This window comes from Balaenoptera acutorostrata, chromosome 1, assembly GCF_949987535.1.
Source record: "Balaenoptera acutorostrata chromosome 1, mBalAcu1.1, whole genome shotgun sequence".
NCBI lineage: Eukaryota > Metazoa > Chordata > Mammalia > Artiodactyla > Balaenopteridae > Balaenoptera > Balaenoptera acutorostrata.
The window spans coordinates 168,137,114-168,161,152 of record NC_080064.1 but is presented as its reverse complement, the minus strand read 5'-3'; the positions used below and the strand labels follow the sequence as shown (position 1 = coordinate 168,161,152).

Sequence of the window (24,039 nt, the reverse complement as noted above, 5' to 3'; positions counted from 1 at the left end):
TTATTTAAATTGTACATATTTAAGGTGTACAACATGATGGTTTGATATACATAGTGAAATGATTACTACAGTCAAGCTAGTTAACATATCTCCTCACATAGTTACCGTTTATTGTGTGATGACTGCAACTGAAATCTACTCTCAGTATATTTTCAGTGTTCAATACAGTATTATTAAGTATAGTCATCATGCCTGTACATTAGATTTCTAGATTTATGCATCCTACATAACTACAACTCTGTACCTTTTGATCAACATCTCCCCATCTGCCCCCACCAGTCCCTAGGAACCATCATTATACTACTTTGCTTCTATGAGTTTCACTTAAAAAAAGAACTTTTTTTTTTAGATTGCACATGTAAGGTGAAATCATGCAGTGTTTGTCTTTCTCTTTCTAGCTTATTTCATTTAGCATAATGTCCTCCAAGTTCATCCAAGTTGTCACAACAGGCAGGATTTCCTTCTTTCTCATGGCTGAGTAATATTCCATTTTATATGTGTACCACCTCTTCTTCGGCTGTTCATCCATTGACAGACACTTGTATTATTTCCATATCTGGTCTATTATAAGTAATGTTGTAAAGAACCTGGGGGTGCAGATATCTCTTTGAGTCTTGATTTCATTTCCTTTGGGTATATACCCAGAAGTAGGTTAGCTGGATAATATGGTAGTTCTAGTCTTACGTTTTTGAGGAATGTTTGTCCTGTTTTCCACAATGGTTGTACCAATTTACATTTCCACCAACAGGGTACAATCAGATTGTTTTCTTGCTATTCATTTGTTTGAATTCCTTATATATTTCGGATATTAACCCCTTTTCAGATGGGATGGTTTGCAAATATTTTCTCCCATTTCATAGGTTGTCCCTTCACTTTGTTGATTGTTTCCTTTACTGTGCAGAAGCTTTTTAGTTTGATGAAATCCTGTCTTCTACTTTTGCTTTTGTTGTCTGTGCTTTTGGTGGCATGTCTGAATCATTATTGCCTAGACCAATGTCAACAAGATTTTCCCCTATGTTTTGTTCTGATTGTTGTATGGTTTCAGGTCTTACATTTAAATCTTCAATTCATATTGAGTTGATTTTTGTATATGTAGTAAGATAAGGGTCCAATTTCATTCTTCCACATGTGGAAAACCAGTTTTTCTCAGTACCATTTATTGAAGAAACTATCCTTTCTCCAATTGTTTGTTTCTTGCATCTTTGATGAAGTTCATAATTGTGTGGATTTATTTCTGAGCTCTCTGTTGTGTTCCATTGGTCTGCATGTCTGTTATTATTGCTAACCATCTTATTTTGAATACTAAAACTTTGTAGTATTTTTTGAAATCAGGTACTGTGATGCCTCTAACTTTGTTCTTTTTCCTCAAGACTGCTGTGGCTATATGTGATCTTTTGTGGTTCCTTATAAATATTAGGACTTTTTTCTATTTCTTTGAAAACTGCTGTTGAAATTTTGATAGGGATTCCATTGAATCTGTAGATTGCTATGAGTAGTATAGATATTTTAAAATTCTTCCAACCCGTGAACATAGTATATCTTTCTATTTATTTGTGTCTTCTTAGTTCCTGTCATCAATATTTATTGTTTTCAGTGTACAGAGCTTTCCCCTACTTGGTTAAATTTATTCCTAAGTACTTGATCGTTTTAAAGCTATTGTAAATAGTATTTTTCTTCTTTATTTCTTTTTCAGATGGTTCATTATTAGTGTATAGCAACGCAACTGATTTTTGTATGTTGATTGTGTATTCTGCAACTTTACTGACATCATTTATTAGTTCTAACAGTTTTTTAGTGGCACCTTGAGGGTTTTCTAAGATCATATCATCTGCAAACAGAGACAGTTTTACTTCTTCCTTTTTGAGTTTGATGCCTTATATTTCTTTTTCTTGCCTAATTGCTCTGGCTAGGACTTCCAGTACTGTGTTGAATAGGAGTGGTGAGAGTGGGCACCTTTGCCTTGTTCATGACCTTAGAGGAAACTATTTTAACCTTTCACTGTTGAGTATGATGTTATCTGTGGGTTTGTCATATATAGCTTTTATTATGTTGAGGTTTCCATCTGTACCTTCTATGTCAAGAGTTTTATCAGGAAAGGATATTGAATTTTGTTAAATAACTTTTCCCACATCTACTGAGATGATCATATGATATTTATCCTTCATTCAGTTAATGTGCTGTATCACATCGATTGATTTCTGTATGTTGAACCATCCTTGCATTCCAGAAATAAATCCTGCTTGATCATGGTGTCTGATCCCTTAAATGTGCTGTTGAATTCAATTTCCTAGTATTTTGTTGAGAATTTTTACATCTGTATTCATCAGAGATATTGGTCTATAGTTTACTTTTCTTGTAGTATCTTTATTTGGCTTTAGTATTGAGGTAATGCTGGCTTTGTAAAAATGGGATTGGGACTGTTCCCTCTTCTTTGATTTTTGGAAGAATTTGAGAAGGATTGACATTAATTTTTCATTAAATATTTAGTAGAATTCACCAATGAAACTATCTGGGCTTGGGCTTTTCTTTGTTGGGAGGTTTTTGATTACTGATTCAATCTCCTTACTCATTACTGGTCTGTTCATATTTTCTATTCATGATTCAGTCTTGGTAGGGTGTATGTTTCTAGGAACTTATCCATTTCTTCTTGGTCAGCCAATTTGTTGACATATAAATTGTTCATAATAGTCTCTTATGATCCTTTTTATTTCTGTGGTATTAGTTGTAATGTCTTCTTTTTCATTTCTGATTTTATTTATTTGAGACCTTTTTCATAGTGTAGCTAAAGATTCGTCAATTTTGTTTATCTTTTCAAAAAACCAACTCATTGTTTCATTGGTCTTTTCTATTGTTTTTCTAGTCTCTGTTTCATTTGTTTCTACTCTAATCTTTATTGTTTCTTTCCTTTTGCTAACTTTGGGCTTAGTTTGTTCTTTTTCTAGTTCCTTGAGGTGTAAGGTTAGTTTGTTTATTTGAGATCTTACTTTTTTTGTAATGTGGGCATTGATCACTATATAGTTTCTTCTTATTGCGGCTTTTTCTGCATCACATAAGTTTTGATAAGTTGTGCTTTCATTTTCATTTTTCTCAAGATACTTTTTACTTCCCTTTTGATTTCTTTTTTGATCCATTGGTTGTTCTGGAGTGTGTTGTTTAATTTTCACTTACTTACGAATTTCCCAAATTTCCTCCTGTTATTGATTTCTAGTTTTATAACATTGTGGTCAGAAAAGACACTGGATATGATTTCAGACTTTTAAAATTTGTTAAGACTTGTTTTGTGGCCTAACATATGATCTATCCTGGAGAATAACTTGATAAGATGCTGTACTCTACTGCTGTTAGATACAGTGTTTTATATAGTTCTGTTAGGGCCTTTTCTGTAGTGTTCTTCAAGTCCACTGTTTCCTTTTCATTATCAGTCTGTATGATCTATTCATAGTTGAAAGTGGGGTATTGAAGTCCTCTACTATTATTATATTACTGTCTATTTCTCTCTTCAGTTTAGTTAATATGTGCTTATATATATTTATATATGTGCTTGGTTACATATCTGTTTAAAATTACTATATCCTCTCGATAAACTGACCCCTTTATCATTATATGTGACCTTTGTCTCTTTTGACAGTTTTTGACTTAAACTCTATTTTGTCTGATACAAGTACAGCAACTCCTCCTCTCTTTATCATTTGCATATAATACTTTTTTCATCCCTCACTTTCAGCCTTTGTGTGCCTTAAAGCTAAAGTGAGTCTCTTGCAACAATTGTTGGATCTTGTTTTTTAAACCATTCAGGCACCCTATTTTTTTTTTTTTTTTTTATAGACACTGGAGCCAGGCAGCCTAGATTTTAATCCTGGCTCTGCTAACTTTTTTTTTTTTTTATGTATGTATGTATGTATGTATGTTTGGCTTTGTTGGGTCTTCGTTTCTGTGCGAGGGCTTTCTCTAGTTGTGGCAAGCCGGGGCCACTCCTCATCGCGGTGTGCGGGCCTCTCACTATCGCGGCCTCTCGTTGCCGAGCACAGGCTCCAGACGCGCAGGCTCAGTAATTGTGGCTCACGGGCTGAGTTGCTCTGCGGCATGTGGGATCTTCCCAGACCAGGGCTCGAACCCGCGTCCCCTGCATTGGCAGGCAGATTCTCAACCACTGCGCCACCAGGGAAGCCCTATGTTTTTTGATTAGAGAATTTAATCCATTTACACTTGAAGTAATTATCAGTGGGTGAGGATTTACTATTGCCATTTTATAAATTGTTTTCTGACTGTTTTGTACTTCCTTTCTTCCTTTCTTTCTGTCTTCATTATTTGATAATTTTTATAGTGGTATGCTTTGATATCTTTATCTTTTATGTGTCTACTGCAGGTTTTTTTTTTTTTTTGGTTACCATGAGGCTTATATAAAACATTATATATATATATATATATATATATATATATATATATATATATATATATATATATATATATATATACACATAATATTTTTTTTTAGCTGATAACAGCTTAACTTTTACCATAATCAAAAAGTACAGTTTTGGGCTTCCCTGGTGGTGCAGTGGTTGAGAATCTGCCTGCCAATGCAGGGGACATGGGTTCGAGCCCTGGTCTGGGAAGATCCCACATGCCGTGGAGCAACTGGGCCCGTGAGCCACAATTGCTGAGCCTGCGCGTCTGGAGCCTGTGCTCTGCAACGGGAGAGGCCACGATAGTGAGAGGCCTGCGCACCGCAATGAAGAGTGGCCCCCGCTTGCCGCAGCTGGGGAAAGCCCTCGCACAGAAGCGAAGACCCAACACAGCCATAAATAAATAAAATAAATAAATAAATAAAAATAAAAATTAAAAAAAAAAAGTACAGTTTAAGGAATTCCCTGGAGGTCCAATGGTTAGGACTCTGCACTTTCATTGCTGAGGCTTGGGTTCAATCCCTGGACAAGGAACGAAGATCCCGCAAGCTGCAGAGTGTGGCAAAAAAAAAAAAAGTAGTTTAGCTTCTCCTTCCCCGACATCTTATGTTATTGATGTCACAATTTACATCTTAAATATATGGTTTATCCATTAACACTTTATTGTAGCTATAGTTACTCATAATACTTCTGTCTTTTAACTTTTATACCAGAGTTAAAAGTGTTTACATCAATCATGTGATACATCACATTAACAAAATGAAGAATAAAAATCATATGATCATCTCAATAGATGCAGAAAAAGCTTTTGACAAAATCTGACACCAATTCATGATAAAAACTCTCCACAAATTGGGTATAGAGGGAATATACCTCAGCATAATAAAGGCCATACTTGACAAGCCCACGGCTAATGTTATACTCAACTGTGAAAAGCTGAAAGCAGTCCCTCTGAGATCAAGAACAAGACAAGGATGCCCACCTTTGTCACTTTTTTTCAACATAGTATTTGAAGTCTTCCATCAGACGAGAAAAAGAAAAGGAATCCAAATGGGAAAAGAAGAAGTAAAACTGTCACTGTTTGCAGATGACATGATAACTATGCATAGAAAATCCTAATGATGCCACCGAAAAACTATTAGAACTCATCAATGAATTTGGCAAAGTTGCAGGATAAAAAATTAGTACACAAAATCTGTTGTGTTTCTATATACTAACAACAGACTATCAGAAAGTAAAATTAAGGAAACAGCCCCATTTACAATTGTATCAAAAAATAAAACATGTAAATCTAAGGAGGTAAAAGACCTGCACTGAGAAAGCTACAACACTGATGAAAAAAAACTGAAGATAACACAGATTGAAAGATATACCATGCTCATGGATTGGAAGAATATTGTTAAAATGACTGTAGTACCAAAGCAATCTACAGATTCAGTGCAGATTCAATCTACAGATTCAATGCCATTGGCATTGAATGGCATTTTTCATAGAAATAGAGCAAATAAATCTAAAATTTGTATGGAAGCACAAAAGACTGAATAGCCAAAACAATCTGACGAAAGAAGAAGCAAGCTGGAGGTATCATGCTCACGTATTTCAAGCTATTCTACAAATCTACAGTAATCAAAACAATATGCTACTGGCACAAAAATAGACGCATATACCAGTGGAACAGAATAGAGAGCCCAGAAATGAGCCCACACTTATATGGTCAATTAAAGACAAAGGAGGTAAGAATATACAATGGGGAAAATTTAACTTCTTAAATAAATAGTGTTCGGAAAACGGGACAGCTACATGAAAGAATCAAACTGAGCCACTTCCTCACACCATACAAAAATAAACTCAAAATGGATTAAAAACCTAAATGTAACACCTGAAACCATAAAACTTCTAGAAGAAAACATAGGCAGTACACTCTTTGTCATTGGTCTTAGCAATAGTTCTTTGGATATGTTTCCGCAGGCAAGGGAAACAAAAGCAAAAATAAGTAAATCAAACAAAAGCTTTTGCACAATGAAGGAAACTATCAACAAAGCAAAAAGGCTACCTACTGAATGGGAGAACATATTTCCAAATGATATATTTGAAAAGGGGTTAATATCGAAAATATACAAAAAACTCTTACAACGTGAATCAAAAAACCAAACAACGCAGTTAAAAAATGGGCAGAGGACCTGAATAGACATTTTTCCAAAGAAGATGTACAGATGGCCAACAGTCACATGAAAAGATGCTCAAGACAGCTCTACCCACCAGAGCAACACCCAGCTCTACCCACTACCAGTCCCTCCCATCAGGAAACTTTCACAGGCCTCTTAGTTAGCCTAATCCACAGGAGGGCAGAGAGCAAAAGCAAGAAGAGCTACAATCCTGCAGCTTGTGGAACAGAAACCACATTCACAGAAAGAGAGACAACATGAAAAGGCAGAGGGCTATGTACCAGATGAAGGAACAAGATAAAACCCCAGAAAAACAACTAGCTGAAGTGGAGATAGGCAACCTTCCAGAAAAAGAATTCAGAATAATGAGAGTGAAGATGATCCAGGACCTCAGAAAAAGAATGGAGGCAAAGATCAAGAAGATGCAGGAAATGTTTAACAAAGACCTAGAAGAATGAAAGAACAAACACCTAGAAGAATGAAAGAACAAACAAACAGAGATGAACAATACAATTACTGAAATGAAAACTACACTAGAAGGAATCAAGAGCAGCATAACTGAGGCAGCAGAACGGATAAGTGACCTGGAAGACAGAATGGTGGAATTCACTTCCATGGAACAGAATAAAGAAGAAAGAATGAAAAAAAATGAAGACAACCTAAGGGACCTCTGGGACAACATGAAATTCAACAACATTCACATTATAGGGGTCCCAAATGGAGAAGAGAGAGAGAAAGGACCTGAGAAAATATTTGAAGTGATTATAGTCGAAAACTTCCATAACATGGGAAAGGAAATAGCCACCCAAGTCCAGGAAGTGCAGAGAGTCCCAGGCAGGATAAACCCAAGCAGAAACACGCCGAGACAAATAGTAATCAAACTGACAAAAATTAAAAACAAAGAAAAATTATTGAAAGCAACAAGAGAAAAACGACAGGGCTTTCCTGGTGGCGCAGTGGTTGAGAATCTGCCTGCCAATGCAGGGTACACGGGTTCGAGCCCTGGTCTGGGAGGATCCCACATGCCGCGGAGCAACTGGGCCCGTGAGCCACAACTACTGAGCCTGCGCGTCTGGAGCCTGTGCTCCTCAACAAGAGAGGCTCTGACAGTGCGGGCCGCGCACCGCGATGAAGAGTGGCCCCCGCTCGCCGCAACTAGAGAAAGCCCTCGCACAGAAACGAAGACCCAACACAGCCAAAAATAAATAAATAAATAAAAATAAATTAATTAAAAAAAAAAAAGAAAAACGACAAATAACATACAAGGGAACTCCCATAAGATTAACGGCGGATTTCTCAGCAGAAACTCTACAGGCCAGAAGGGAGTGGCATGATATATTTAAAGTGATGAAAGGGAAGAACCTACAACCAAGATTACTCGACCTAGCAAGGATCTCATTCAGATTCGACAGAGAAATCAAAAGCTTTACAGACAAGCAAAAGCTAAGAATTCAACACCACCAAACCAGCTCTACGACAAATACTAAAGGAACTTCTCTAAGTGGGAAACACAAGAGAAGAAAAGGACCTGCAAACACAAACCCGAAACAATTAAGAAAATGGTAATAGGAACATACATATTAATAATCACCTTAAACGTGAATGGATTAAATGCTCCAACCAAAAGACACAGGCTTGCTGAACAGATACAAAAACAAGACCCATATATATGCTGTCTACAAGAGACCTACTTCAGACCTAGGGACACATACAGACTGAAAGTGAGGGGATGGAAAAACATATTCCATGCAAATGGAAATCAAAAGAAAGCTGGTGTAGCAATACTCATATCAGATAAAATAGACTTTAAAATAAAGAATGTTACAAGAGACAAGGAAGGACACTACATAATGATCTAGGGACCAATCCAAGAAGAAGATATGACCATTATAAATATATATGCACCCAACATAGGAGCACCTCAACACATAAGGCAACTGCTAACAGCTATAAAAGAGGAAATCAACAGTAACACAATAATAGTGGGGGACTTTAACACCTCACTTACACCAATGGACAGATCATCCAAACAGAAAGTTAATAAGGAAACACAAGCTTTAAATGACACAATAGACCAGATAGATTTAATTGATATTTATAGGACATTCCATCCAAAAACAGCAGATTACACTTTCTTCTCAAGTGCTCACGGAACATTCTCCAGGATAGAGCACGTCTCGGGTCACAAATCAAGCCTCAGTAAATTTAAGAAAATTGAAATCATCTCAAGCATCTTTTTCAGCCACAACATTGTGAGATTAGAAATCAATTACAGGAAAAAAAAAAAGGTAAAAAACACAAAACACATGGAGGCTAAGCAATACATTACTAACTAACCAAGAGATCACTGAAGAAATCAAAGAGGAAATCAAAAAATACCTAGAGACAAATCACAACGAAAACACGATGATCCGAAACCTATGGGATGAAGCAAAAACACTTCTAAGAGGGAAGTTTATAGCAATACAAGCCTACCTCAAGAAACAAGAAAAATCTCAAACAATCTAACCTTACACCTAAAGGAACTTGAGAAAGAAGAACAAACAAAATCCAAAAAGTTAGTAGAAGGAAAGAAATCATAAAGATCAGAGCAGAAATAAATAGAAACAAAGAAAACAATAGCAAAGATCAATAAAACTAAAAGCTGGTTCTTTGAGAAGATAAACAAAATTGATAAACCATTAGCCAGACTCATCAAGAAAAAGAGGGAGAGGACTCAATAAAATTAGAAATGAAAAAGGAGAAGTTACAACAGACACCGCAGAAATACAAAGCATCCTAAGAGACTACTACAAGCAACTCTATGCCAGTAAAATGGACAACCTGGAAGAAATGGACAAATTCTTAGAAAGGTATAACCTTCCAAGGCTGAGCCTGGAAGAAGTAGAAAATATGAACAGACCAATACAAGTAATGAAATTGAAACTGTGATTAAGAATCTTCCAACAGGGGCTTCCCTGGTGGCGCAGTGGTTGAGAATCTGCCTGCTAATGCAGGGGACACGGGTTCGAGCCCTGGTCTGGGAAGATCCCACTTGCTGCCGGGCGACTAGGCCCATGAGCCACAACTACTGAGCCTACGCGTCTGGAGCCTGTGCTCTGCAACAAGAGAGGCCATGATAAAAAAAAAAAAAAGAATAAATAAATAATAATTAAAGGTGCTAATAATTTAAAAAATAAAAAATAAAAAAAGAATCTTCCAACAAACAGAAGTCCAGGACCAGATGGCTTCACAGGTGAATTCTATCAAACATTTAGAGAAGAGCTAACACCCATCCTTCTCAAACTCTTCCAAAAAATTGCAGAGGAAGGAACACTCCCAAACTCATTCTATGAGGCCACCATCACCCTGATACCAAAACCAGACGAAGATACTACAAAAAAAGAAAAGTACAGACCAATATCACTGATGAATATAGATGCAAAAATCCTCAACAAAATACTAGCAAACAGAATCCAACAACACATTAGAAGGATCATACACCATGATCAAGTGGGATTTATCCCAGGGATGCAAGGATTCTTCAGTATACGCAAATCAATCAATGTGAGACACCATATTAACAAACTGAAGAATAAAAACCATATGATCATCCCAACAGATGCAGAAAAAGCTTTTCACAAAATTCAACACCCATTTATGATAAAAACTCTCCAGAAAGTGGGCATGGAGGGAACCTACCTCAACATAATAAAGGCCATATGCGACAACCCCACAGCCAACATCATTCTCAATTTGGAAAAACTGAAAGCATTTCCTCTAAGATCAGGAACAAGACAAGGATGTCCTCTCTCACCACTATTATTCAACATAGTTTTGGAAGTCCTAGCCACAGCAATCAGAGAAGAAAAAGAAATAAAAGGAATACAAATTGGAAAAGGAGAAGTAAAACTGTCACTGTTTGCAGATGACATGATACTATACATAGAGAATCCTAAAGATGCCACCAGAAAACTACTAGAGCTAATCAATGAATTTGGTAAAGTTTCAGGATACAAAATTAATGCACAGAAATCTCTTGCATTCCTATACACTAATGGTGAAAAACCTGAAAGAGAAAGTAAGGAAACACTCCCATTTACCATTGCAACAAAAAGAATAAAATACCTAGGAATAAACCTACCTAGGGAGACAAAAGACCTGTATGCAGAAAACTATATGACACTAATGAAAGAAATTAAAGATGATACAAACAGATGGAGAGATATACCACATTCTTGGATTGGAAGAATCAATATTGCGAAAATGACTATACGACCCAAAGCAATCTACAGATTCAATGCAATCCCTATCAAATTACCAATGGCATTTTTTACAAAACTAGAACCAAAAATCTGAAAATTTGTATGGAGACACAAAAGACCCCGAATAGCCTAATCAGTCTTGAGGGAAAAAAACAGAGCTGGAGGAATCAGACTCCCTGACTTCAGACTATACTACAAAGCTACAGTAATCAAGACAATATGGTACTGGCACAAAAACAGAAATATAGATCAATGGAACAGGATAGAAAGCCCAGAGAGAAACCCACACACCTATGGTCAACTAACCTATGACAAAGGAGGCAAGGATATACAATGGAGAAAAGACAGTTTCTTCAATAAGTGGTGCTGGGAAAACTGGACAGCTACATGTAAAAGAATGAAATTAGAACACTCCCTAACACCATACACAAAAATAAACTCAAAATGGATTAGAGACCTAAATGTAAGACTGGACACTATAAAACTCTTGGAGGAAAACATAAGAAGAACACTCTTTGACATAAGTCACAGCAAGATGTGTTTTGATCCACCTCCTAGAGTAATGGAAATAAAAACAAAACTAAACAAATGGGACCTAATGAAACTTAAAACCTTTTGCAAAGCAAAGGAAGCTACAAACAAGACGAAAAGACAACCCTCAGAATGGGAGAAAATACTTGCCAACCAATCAACGGACAAAGGGTTAATCTCCAAAATATATAGACAGCTCATGCTGCTCAATATTAAAAAAACAAACAACCCAATCCAAAAATGGGCAGAAGACCTAAATAGACATTTCTCCAAAGAAGACATACAGATGGCCAAGAAGCACATGAAAAGCTGCTCAACATCACTAATTATTAGAGAAATGCAAATCAAAACTACAATGAGGTATTATCACCTCACACCAGTTAGAACGGGCATCATCAGAAAATCTACAAACAGCAAATGCTGGAGAGGGTGTGGAGAAAAGGGAACCCTCTTGCACTGTTAGAATGTAAATTGATACAGCCACTATGGAGAACAGTATGGAGGTTCCTTAAAAAACTAAAAATAGAATTACCATATGACCCAGCAATCCCACTACTGGGCATGTACCCAGAGAAAACCATAATTCAAAAAGACACATGCACCCCAATGTTCACTGCAGCACTATTTACAATAGCCAGGTCATGGAAGCAACCAAAATGCCCATCAACAGACGAATGGATAAAGAAGATGTGGTATATATATATATACAATGGAATATTACTCAGCCATCAAATGGAGCGAAATTGGGTCATTTATAGAGACGTGGATGGATCTAGAGACTGTCATACAGAGTGAAGTAAGTCAGAAGGAGAAAAACAAGTATATTAATGCATATATGTGGAACCTAGAAAAATGGTACAGCTGAACCGGTTTGCAGGGCAGAAATAGAGACACAGATGTAGAGAACAAATGTATGGACACCAAGGGAGGAAGGCAGTGTTTGGGGGGGGGGGTGGGATGAACTGGGAGATTGGGATTGACATGTATACACTAATATGTATAAAATGGGTAACTAATAAGAACCTGCTGTATAAAACAATAAATAAAATTCAAAAAACAAAACCAAATGTAAGTCCTCCTCCCTGACCAAAATCTTGATTCCTCAGTTCCCTTCTCTATAGGGGATTTCTTGGGTATCTTTCCAGAAATATTTTAAAATTCTGGCACTGAGCACTAGCTCAGATCTTAGGGTATGATCTCCTTGCATTCTTTTTTCCCATACACAAATGAGGAGTATACAGTACTCTTCTGCTCTTTTAAAAAAGAAAGAAAGAAAGAAAGAAAAGATGCTCAACATCACTAATCGTCAAGGAAATGCAAATGAAAACCACAGCGAGATATCACTTCATACCTGTTTGAATGGCTTGTATCAAAAAGACAACAAATAGCAAGTGTTGGTGAGGACGTGGAGAAAAGGGAACCCTTCTGCTCTGTTGGTGGGAATGTAAATAGGAGCAGTCACTATGTGAAAACAGTATGGAGATTCCTCAAAAAAGCAAAGGTAGAACTACCATATGATCCAGCAATTCCACTCCTGGGTATTTATCTGAAGAAAAGGAAAAGAGTAATTCAAAATGATACATGCACCCCTGTGTCTATTGCAGCATTATTTATAATAGCCACGTTATGGAAGCAAGCTAAGTGCCCATCAGTAGATGAATGGATAAAGATGATGTGTTCTATACACACACACACGTGCACACAGATACATGCATATACAGTGGAATATTACTGAGCCATAAAAAGATTTGAATCTTGCCATTTGTGATAACATGGATGGACCTGGAGAGTGTTATGCTTAGTGAAATAAGTCAGAGAAAGACAAATACTGTATGATTTCAGTTACATGTGGCATCTAAAAAACTAAATAAGTGAACAAACCTAACTAAAGAGAAACAGAGTCATAGATAGAACAAACAGGTCGTTGACAGAGGGGAATGGGATGGGAGGAGGAGAGAAATAGGTGAGGGAGATTAAGAGATACAAAATTTCAGTTACAAAATAAATGAGTCACAGGTATGAAATGTACAGTGTGGGGAATATAGTCAGTAACTATGTGATATCTTTGTAATGATGACAGATGACAATGAGACGTATCATGGTGATCACTTTGAAATATATAGAAATATCGAATCACTAGGTTGTATACCAGGAACTAACAGTATTGCAGGTCAATTATACTTCATAAACAAACAAACAAACTCATAGAGAAAGATCAGATTTGTGGATACCAGAGTTGTGGGGTGGTGGGAAGGGGAATTGGGTGAAGGTGGTCAAAATGTACAAACTTCCAATTACAGGATAAGCAATTACTAGGGATGTAGTGTATAACATGATAAATATAATTAACAGCTATATGTTATATGTGAAAGTTGTTAAGAGAGTAAATCCTAAGAGTTCTCATCACAAGGAAAACATTTTTTTTCTATTTCTTTAATGTTTTATCTATATGAAATAAACTTATTGTGGGATTCATTTCATGTTTTATGTAAGTCAAATTGTTAGCCTGTACACCTTAAAGTTATACAGTGCTGTATGTCAATTATATCTCAATAAAACTGGAAGAAAAAGATTTTAATAAGTAAATAAAATAACTTAGAAAATGGATCTAGCAGAAACCGTGACCATTATGCATCTATACTGTCTAAATAACTGAGGTAATCACATGGCGTGTTTTCATTTCCATTATTTAACAGGACCCTTTTTAGACCTCCTTTAGATAACGGAGTCATAAATTTTGTCCTTTATCCTTACTTTGGAGAATCCTGCCCTTCTTTGGCCATATCCTTCAAGGGTTTTATTTAAATTCCCTCTACAGAAAATGAGCATTATAAAATTCAATTTTTCAAAGAGGAAATATGGAGTAATATTTGATAAGTATGTGGGAAGAATTTAATGAAAAGAAGTATAGAATTTGAGAGGTTAGCCTTATCACAGTCTATATGAAATTAAATAACTTGGGCACAGTAGTGTGGCTGGAGAAAAAGGAAAGAAAACAGTATTTCTCTTAGTCTCTTTGTAGTTCTCTATACAAAGCTTATGTTCCTACATTGGCACTACTACCATTGTGGTTAGAAAATTAGAAGGCAGAAGAAACATCCATGTTTTCACAAATACTGTTCCTGCAAAATAAAATGGCAGGCCGTCTCTAGGCCTCGTACTTCCAGAGTCCAAATGACATAAAATTTATAGAAGAGAATTTTCTAAAATATAAGGAATCACTGTAGGTGATTATTTGTAGAAAGCACAGCACTTGGAATTTTAATGCTGAGTATGCTACTGGATATAACTGCAATACTATGGTAAGTAAATTAATCCCTGTGCTGTAGGAGTTACGATCCAATAAAGATAAGACCCTTCACCAGTCACTATAATGCAACCCCGTCTAACTATGGTTTAATGCAAGACCATAGACCATATATAGGATTTAGAGGAAAGTAAGCTTACTTCAGGCTCATGTTATAGAGAAATATATGAATTTTTTTTAGGGTAGAACTTAACTAGACAGATGGGAGGAAATTTTTTTCTTTTTTAATTTTCTTGGCCGCACTGTGCAGCATGTGGGATCTTAGTTCCCCAACCAGGGATCGAACCTGAGCCGCTTGCATTGGAAGTGCAGAGTCTCAATCACTGGACAGCCAGGGACGTCCGGGAAGGAAAAATTTTTAACTGTTAGAATTTGTAATTGGTCAGAAAGGCACAGAGTATTAATACTAGGGAGATACAGAATTGGCCAGCTTGGCTAGAGCAGTGGATTTATTTAGAAGGCAGTAGAAGATAGGGTTCTGGGCAAACTCCCCAACCATTTTGGCACCAGACACCAGTTTCGTGGAAGACAATTTTTCCAAGGTCGGGGGTGGTGGTGGTGGTGGTTCAGGCAGTAATGCGAGTGATGGGGAGCGGCAGATGAAGCTTCTCCTGCTTGCCCACCACTCACCTCCTGCTGTGCGGCCCGGTTCCTAACAGGCCGCGGACCGCTATAGGTCTGCAGCTCGGGGGTTGGGGACCCCTGCTCTAGAGGGTTGGCAGGAGACAACTTCAGTCATGGTATGCACACGCTAAATTACTGAGAAAGATCCTTTCCAAGGCGGACTAGCTCAAAGTATGTACAGATGCAGACAGTCTATTCAATTTCAATATGAAAATTAGAACTGATGCTGAGATTTCAGTGAAGGATGAAGTTATAATGTGTAACATTTAAAGTTTTAAACTTTGGTGTGTCATTTCAGGAGCTGTGGGCCAAGGATTTATTCACTGATTTTTTTTTCCCCAAGTTTGTGTTACTTCTTTTTATTAGGAAAAAAGCTTCTGTGGCCATTAGCTCTGGACATCTGAATTCCTTCTGCTCTGCTGGGATCCAGAAGTAGTTCTAAAGTTATCAGACCAGAGTTTAGAGAGGAAGGCTTAACTTCTTAAGCCTTTCATATGATAAACACATTTACCTTCCCATTTAGTTCTTTCATTTTGCGTAAGACATGACTTCAGATTATAGTTAATTCATTTTTCCTTTGGGAGAATCAAGTTTTTGGTCAGATTTTAACCTACATACTTTTCTTTATATCTCTCTTTTTTTATATTCTTAATTATAATTCTTAATTAAGAATATAAATGATATTCTTAACTTATAATATAAATAAAAAAGTTATATAGATCTAATAGAATTGCTTCTATTAACTAATCGCTAATAGAAACAATCAGATGTCAGCACAATCTTAATTTATTGAGGAGAATAACTTGTGGTTTCTGTGGTTTGTTTTTTTTTTATGTAATTAGCTTTATTTGAAAATTTTATGGTTAACAGGCATAATTGTTTTAAGGTGTTCTACCATGATGGAAATTTATCCTAACATAGGCATTTTATTTACCTCTCAAAGGACTTTCTTCAGGAGATACCACACCCTTTATGCAAGAAAATATATTACATGCAGCCATACATGCTGTTAGTGATGAAGAGTCTGCAGAAGTAAATGCTAATGATCAACTAGAAGCCCCGAAGCTGGTTCTGCAATCTCTGTTCTCACTTATACGGGGTGAAGTTGAGCAGTTGGATTCAAGAGCACTTCCCCTTTGCCTTCATCAGGTATCATGTTAAACCCTTCACTTTCAGCCTCACTGAAATTCTGGGACCAATATTTGTAATAATCTAAAATCCTATTCTCTGTAATTGATTCTACCCCACCTGTCATTGGTGAGTCCAAGAGGAGGTGACCCTGGATCAGTGGCTGGTAGGAAATTTGGCATATCACTGACTCGTGGCCACACATTGGCTTGGATCATCAATCTATAGTTCATACTGTTGCTAACTTCTTTTGCTTAGTGAATAAGCCGTGTGAAAATAAGAGTGAATGTAGTGAGTGCTTAGTAAGTACCAACAAGGTACCAAAAACTAAGCTAGACACTAGGGAAACAGATTATGTAACAGAGCATGTCCTTAAGAGAGGCACTGTGGAATAGGAGAAACAGTTTGTAGATAACTAATTGTAGAAGTCTGTACAAAGCATTAGAGTAGATATGTGTTTAAGGTTCAGCAAAAGCACAAAATGCATGATTAACTTTGTCCTTTGGACATTAGGTGAAAAAAAAGGTGATTCTTGAGCTGGGTTTTGCAGGATGTGTAGGCTCTCACTAGATGAACAAAGTGAGCTGGTACAGAAAGAGAGAACAGTCCCTGCAAAGACATGACTGGAATGTTGTTGACGATTAAGATGTAAAAGAGACAGGAATTAAGACTGGTAGCTTGTGCCATTAAGGCCTTACGTTTAGAGGCTGAGAGCCTTTTTTTTTAATTTATTTTATTTATTTATTTTTGGCTGCGTTGCTGTGCGTGGGCTTTCTCTAGTTGTGGCAAGCCGGGGCTACTCTTCATTGTGGTGCACGGGCTTCTCATTGAGGTGGCTTCTGTTTGTTGGGGGGCATGGGCTCTAGGCGCGTGGGCTTCAGTAGTTGTGTCATGTGGGCTTGGTAGTTGTGGCGCATGTGCTTAGTTGCTCCGTGGCATGTGGGATCTTCCCGGACCAGGGCTCGAACCTGTGTTCCCTGCATTGGCAGGCAGATTCTTAACCACTGTGCCACCAGGGAAGCCCGAGGCTGAGAGCTTTTAATTATGCAGGTGCCAGAATTTGAATTTTAGAAAAATAACTCTTTTGATGATTGGAAGGGTAAGCTAGAAGATGGAGAGCCTGGAGACTGAGAGATCTTTAGGACAGTGATGAGGAAGATACACAAGAGATAATTCCGAAAAGATTAAGATATTTATGAGCTGTGTTTTATTTTCTTTTAAAATAAAAATAATTTGTATATGGGTGTGGAAAAAGCTTCACTTTTTATTTCACTCCTCCTGTTTCATTTAACTTTTGCAGTGAGCAGTGAATAATTTTTAAAAAGTAAAACAGCTTTTGTCCTAAGGCAGGAAAACATATATTCTTACAAATTTATGTTACCTCCTTGCTGGACTTGAAGAATGCCTTTGAGAAAATGTGTACTACTTTTTGACCTCTAATGTGTTACTGACATATATGGTATATGTTTACCATAGTTGAGAACCACCAATATTAAGGCAGCTTTCTAATCTTTCAGCCTTCCTTGAATTTGTACAGTGGATTGAGTTTGTAAAGGGTATTTGCATTAACTGTTATTTCATTCTCCAAACAATCTAGAGAGGTAATTATTATCACCATCTTTACAAGTAGGGAGGCTGAGACTCCCTCACAAAGCAAGTTCCTTATAATTCTAGGGCTACAATTTGTTAATTCCATTCAGTGAATCTGTTTTGGGGACAACTTGGGAGAAATTTGAATATGGACTGTATATTAAATAATACTGTTGCATCAGTGTCAGATTTCTTGAGATTGATAATGGAATTGAAGATCATGTAGGAGAGTATCTTTATTCTTGGGACATACATGTGCAAGTAGTATTTAGGAGTGAAGTGACATAATGCCTGCAGCTTAAGATATTTCAGTGGGAAAAAATATGTAAGGGAGGGAAAGACAGAGAGAGAAAGCAAATTTGGCGAAATGTCAATAATTGACGAATCTAAATAAAAGGTATATGGCTGTTGATTTTACTGTTCTTTGAACTCTTCTGTAGAATTTCAATAAAAAGTTGGGGAAAAGGACATTTGGAGTAAATGGAAATAGCAAGTGTAGTCAAATCTTTTCAAGCAGTTTATGTCACTGGGCTATTACATTAAAGGTAAGAAGAATGCTCTTTTCTACAGGCAGGTGATCCTACAGCTGAAGCAGATCTAGTAGAAAATCACATTTTTAGGCAGGAAGACGATAACAGTCTTGATCAGATGAAGATTATTTAATTTTTTTTATGTCTCAAAATAAAATTCTACCTTCATCCCCCAGGAACATGTCAGTTTGCTGGGTCCCGTATGTTATGCTTCTTATATATCTCAGCAATCTGTCCTCTCCTGGCAAAGGAGCTTAGAAAGTATAGTGGGTTTTTTTTTTATGCCACTTTTTATTTATTTATTTTATTTTAAAAAATTATTTATTTACTTAGGCTGCGCTGGGTCTTAGTTGTGGCATGCGGGATCTTCATTGCGGCATGCACGCAGGATCTAGTTCCCCGACCAAGGATCGAACCCCGGGCCCACTGCATTGGGAGTGTAGAGCCCTACCCACTGGACCACCAGGGAAGTCCCTATAGTGATGGTTTTAAGGTATGAGCTTTGGCTCTAACACTAACAAGCAAAGTAGCTTTTAGTTTCTTTTTCTATAAAGTTGTAGAGGACTCAGTGAAATAATGCAGTAAAAGTACTTAACATAGTACTTGGTACACTTAACATAAAAGCTAAATAAATATTAAGCATTATAACTATATTTCTCCGTCACTAATTCAAACATTGCTTGTTGGAAGGAGATGCTGAAGCCTGCAGTAAGCTGAGACATCAGGGCAACAGGATTCAGCTGATGGCTGCCTTCCTCAGCCCAAGAATACAAAATATCCTGTCACCTCCCAAGGGAGACACAAATCAGGGAGAAGTGGAGTGACTTTTTCTTGTTTTTATTATTTAGTAATTCCCAATATCTCATACTGTGCCTTTCACTTGGATTGATAGTTGTTGACATTTTGCCAGATTTTCGTTTTCCTCCTACCCCCCAACCCCTCTCCACGCACATATTTTCCACTGACGCATTTTAAAGTAATTTTCAGCCATTATATCACTTCACCCTTAAATATCAATACTTGTGCATAAATTTCCCAAGAACAATGATACTCTCCTACATAACCTACAATGCCATTATCAACCCCAAGAAATGAGACATTGGTTTAATATTATTTAACATACAGCCTATATTTGTTTCCCTCAAGTTATTCCACAAATATTCTTTATAACTAGTTTTCCCCAGATCCAGGATCCAGTGAAGGAGCACACATTGGGAAGATTCTTTAGTCTTTGGTAATCCAGAACAATTCCCTGCCTTTTGTTTTGTTTATTTGCTTGTTTGTTTATACTTTTATAACATTGACACTTCTGAAGACTCAAGAATTCTTGTAAAATGTCCCATAATTAGGATCTGCCTGATTATTTCTTCATGATTTGATTCAGGTTAAAATATATTGGCCAAGAATTCTACCTAGGTAACATTCCATACTCAGTTCTCTCTTGAACTCACTCCAATCTGGCCTTTGTGCCAACTACTCCATCAAAATTGCATTGTAAAGGCCAGGCGTGACCTCCATGTTGCGTGCCCATGCGAATCTAGTGGTCAGTCCTCAGTTTTCATCTTACTGGAAGTATTAGAATCTCTGACAAGTTGACCACATACTCTATTTTACAGCATTTTCTTTTTTTGCCTTTTAGGACCCCTCACTTTTGGCTTTTACATCTTACCTCACTGGACATACCTTCTCTGGCTCATTTGTTGAGTCCTCCAAGTTTTACTAATTCTTAAACATTGAAGTGCTTCAGGATTCAGTTCTGAACTACAGACTTAGACATCCAGCTTCCTGAGGCATCTCATGGGCATTTCAAACTTAAGATGCCCAAAATCAAACTTTGATTTTTTTCTCCAAAATCTTTTGCTTTCCTAGTCTTCCCCCTTTGTTAAATGGCAACTCCATCCCTCCAGTTGCTGAGACCAAATACTTTGAAGTCATCCTTCACTTTTCCCCACATCCAAATCCAATCAGCAAGTCCTGCCACTCTATTTCAAAATATATCCAGATTCTGACCTCTTCTTACCTCCTTCATTGCCACCATCTCAGTACAAGACATTATCAAATCTCACTTGGATTCTTGCAGTAAACTAATTGTAGAAACCTCCTTGCTTTACCTTTACTTCCATTTAGGTTTTTTCTCTCTACACAGCAGTCATTGTGATTCAGATAAAATGTTACGTCATGTTACTTCTTTGCTCAAAGCCATCCACTGACTTCTCTTCGCATTCAGTGTAAAAGCCAAAATCCTTACCATGGCCTACGAGATCCTACATGATTTGATCCTGTTACCTCTTAGACCTTAATTCCTAAAACTCTCCTTCTTGTTCACTCCTTTCCAGGTACACTGGCCTCCTAGCAGTTCGTCAGATATACCAAGAATGTTCCTACATCAGGGTCTGTGGTACTTCCTTTCCATCCTTTCTCGGGAAGCCACTAGATGATGTACTCCAGCAAAACAAGGGAGTAAACCAAGGAACAGGAAGATTGAGATACAGTAAACTGGGGATGCTACCAGGAGAGAGGTGAAGGGAATCTCTAGGTGAAGGGAGATTCTAAGATGACAGCTTTGTACCAAGAAGGAGAGAGTAACCACTTCTGTTTGAGCAGATCAGAAGGGTCTGGGGAGGAACTTTTATATCATTTTCCTATTTCTGAATATTTGTTGTATCTGAATGTATTGAGGGAAGATTTAGACTCTTGGTGGACTGCTTAGAGTCGTATAAGTGATAAGTGCATGAAAACTATTTTAAAAAAGGGGGGGGGGAAGAAACTCCAGGGAAAATAAAAAGTTTTCAGGAAAGGAAAAATGATGAGTTTACTACTTGGCTTAACTCATAATAAGGTAAACATTAAATGTTTATCTACCTATTACTACAATATAATAACATGGTGTAGGTGAATATGTGAGAGAAAGTGTGTGTTGTATATGTTTGTAGGGTTTGGATGGGGGAGGAGGAAAAGACCCAATCCTAATTTTCTAAAACTGAAAAAATCAAAGAAATAGCAAATATAAGCATAATGTTTAGAGATACAGCAAAAAAAAATTTTTTTAAACAGATAAGAGAAATCTAAGTGCTTGCTCCTGAAGAAAGGAGAATAGGGCAAGAAGGGTAGGGCCTTTTTTAACACACCTCATAGAACTATTTGACTTCTTAAACCATATACATGTGTAATCTTGATAAAAATAAGAGCTAAAACAAGAAATTTATAATTCAGGCATAAGGTGAGAATAGCATCTAGGTTAAGGTGGTGACAGTGTAAATCCAGAGGGGTGAATTTGAAATCTTGATGGAAGGACTTGGTATAGATAGTAAAAAAAGGGATAAAGAGGAAATCAGATGAATAATGCTAGGATATCCAGTTGAAAGGAATGGTAGTACCACTAACAGAAATAAGGAAGTATGGATGGGAAGAGTTAATTAGGGGACAATTATATTATTTTTAACATGATATTATATGGATGAATATATGCTAAAGGCCATTTGATATAATGACTACGATTACTTTAGCTATACTTACACTTTCAGCTCTTGGAACTCTTGAAGATTCCATTTAAAAATTATTTTTCTTGGGTTTGAGTAATCTTCCTACACTGACTTAGTTAATATGACTGCAGGTTAGCTTTAAATATGTAACTGAAGTCATAAACTTAGAAGTCTCTCATATAGAAGTAAGAAGAAAAAGATCAAGTGCTGTACTCTGTGCTCAGTGAGCTTATACTGAAACTCAGACTCAGGCAGGATATGGCTCCGCTGGGATCCTTGAAGCCACTCTGTGAGACTATGGCCGAAAAAATACACCTTCCTAATTCCCTTTCTTTTTGTTTCTGGTAGGTAAAAGAAGCCTGAAACCAGGAGAACCTTAAAATTATTACCATCCCAAAGTGATTTTCAACTTACTTCTTCACATGATTCTACTGTGCCTCTCTCACTTCTGGTCCAGAGTCAGACTCGAAAACCATTTTAAGCACTTACTGCTATGTGCTGGGCACTGTGCTAGATGCACATTCCCTCACTTAGTCCTTACAGCAGGCCTGTCTCAGAGTTGTAGGTATTATTGTCCCTATTTTACAGATAAGGAAGCTGAGTTTGAGACATGAAATGACATGTCCAGGGTCACACAGCTGGTAGTGGCAAAGCTTGGACTAGAACGCAGTCAGGTTATTCACTTTCAAACCTCACGTTTTTCTGCTCTACCAGGCTACCTCCCAGATCTAGACATATGGGGCATCAAAGAAAATCACATTTTCTTTTGCCCTGCTAGACTTGCCAGGGGTAGGTTTTTATAGGGGAAATGATCTGTATATTTATTTTTCAAGCTGGCCTTTCACCTTGGAAATGCCTTTTATTTTTGAGACCTTGGGTTTCATGACCCTGTCTTTTTTTTAATATATTTAAATGTATTTACTTATTTTTGGCTGCGTTGGGTCTTCGTTGCTGCGCGCGGGCTTTCTCTAGTTGCGGCGAGCGGGGTCTATTCTTCGTTGCGGTGTGCAGGCTTCTCATTGAGGTGGCTTCTCTTGTGGTGGAGCTTGGGCTCTAGGCGTGCAGGCTTCAGTAGCTGTGGCTTGCAGGCTCAGTTGTGGCTCGCTGGCTCTAGAGCGCAGGCTCAGTGGTTGTGGTGCACGGGCTTAGTTGCTCCGTGGCATGTGGGATCTTTCCGGACCAGGGCTCAAACTCGTGTCCCCTGCATTGGCAGTCAGATTCTTAACCAGTGCACCACCAGGGAAGTCCCCTGACCCTGTCTTTTTGGTTGCACTTATGGTACTAGAACTGTCATGGAAATCTGAAAGCTAATTGATTAACAGTTTACAAAGAGGTGATTGAGTCCATCTGTATTGCTATGTTGCTCCTGGAAGAATGTTAGATATATAGAATAAATTTTAAGCTAGGCAAATATTTCCTTTAAAACTATCCTTTTTCCACTGTGGGATTTGGGAAAAACCATTCCTTTTTATTGCTAGCTTATAGGTTTGACAAGTGCTTTATTGCTCTTTGCCTTGGCAGCTACCTGGAAAATGGAGATAGTGATCTATAAATGGAATACCTTTTTCACTAGAGACTTGCTAAAAATCAGTGGAAACTGTTTGAAAGTGTAAAGTACTTAATGAAATATTTTAAATATGACAGTAGTCAATTTATGCAAGTATTTCTCAGTGAATACTTTCGGTTTTACTATTCTATTTATAAATGCTATATCTAAATAAAGATCTAAATAAAAGATCCCAAAGTTTTTAGAATCAAAGAATTTTTAAATTTAAAGGTGCTCTAGAATGAATCTGCTAAGTGATAAGCCTCAACTGGGTCCAGATTATGAGTCTCTGGACCCCACCCTCCCATCCAGTGCCCTTTATACTGTGCAGCACTTTGTATATATTCCAAACATCATTGCTCAACTATTAGCACTTGGTCTGTCCTTTTCTGAAATATCAAAAGAGAATGAAAAATCAGTGTCCCATGAGGTAGTTTGTGAAACAGAAATGAAATGAATAGGTTTTAAGATCTCATGTGACATGAC

General features: G+C 37.3%; 1 protein-coding gene across 3 annotated transcripts in view; it reads left to right on the top strand.

The window, feature by feature from the left end:
* The window catches only part of CNST (consortin, connexin sorting protein), a 129,829-nt gene that overhangs the window by 63,756 nt on the left and 42,034 nt on the right, over positions 1–24,039 (top strand). For all 3 annotated transcript variants that reach the window (XM_028162631.2, XM_007167175.3, XM_057557639.1), the window contains one exon: positions 16,221–16,426. In XM_028162631.2, coding sequence (XP_028018432.1) covers positions 16,250–16,426 — 177 coding nt within the window. In that variant the 5' untranslated portion in view covers positions 16,221–16,249. The remainder of the gene's footprint in view (positions 1–16,220; positions 16,427–24,039) is intronic.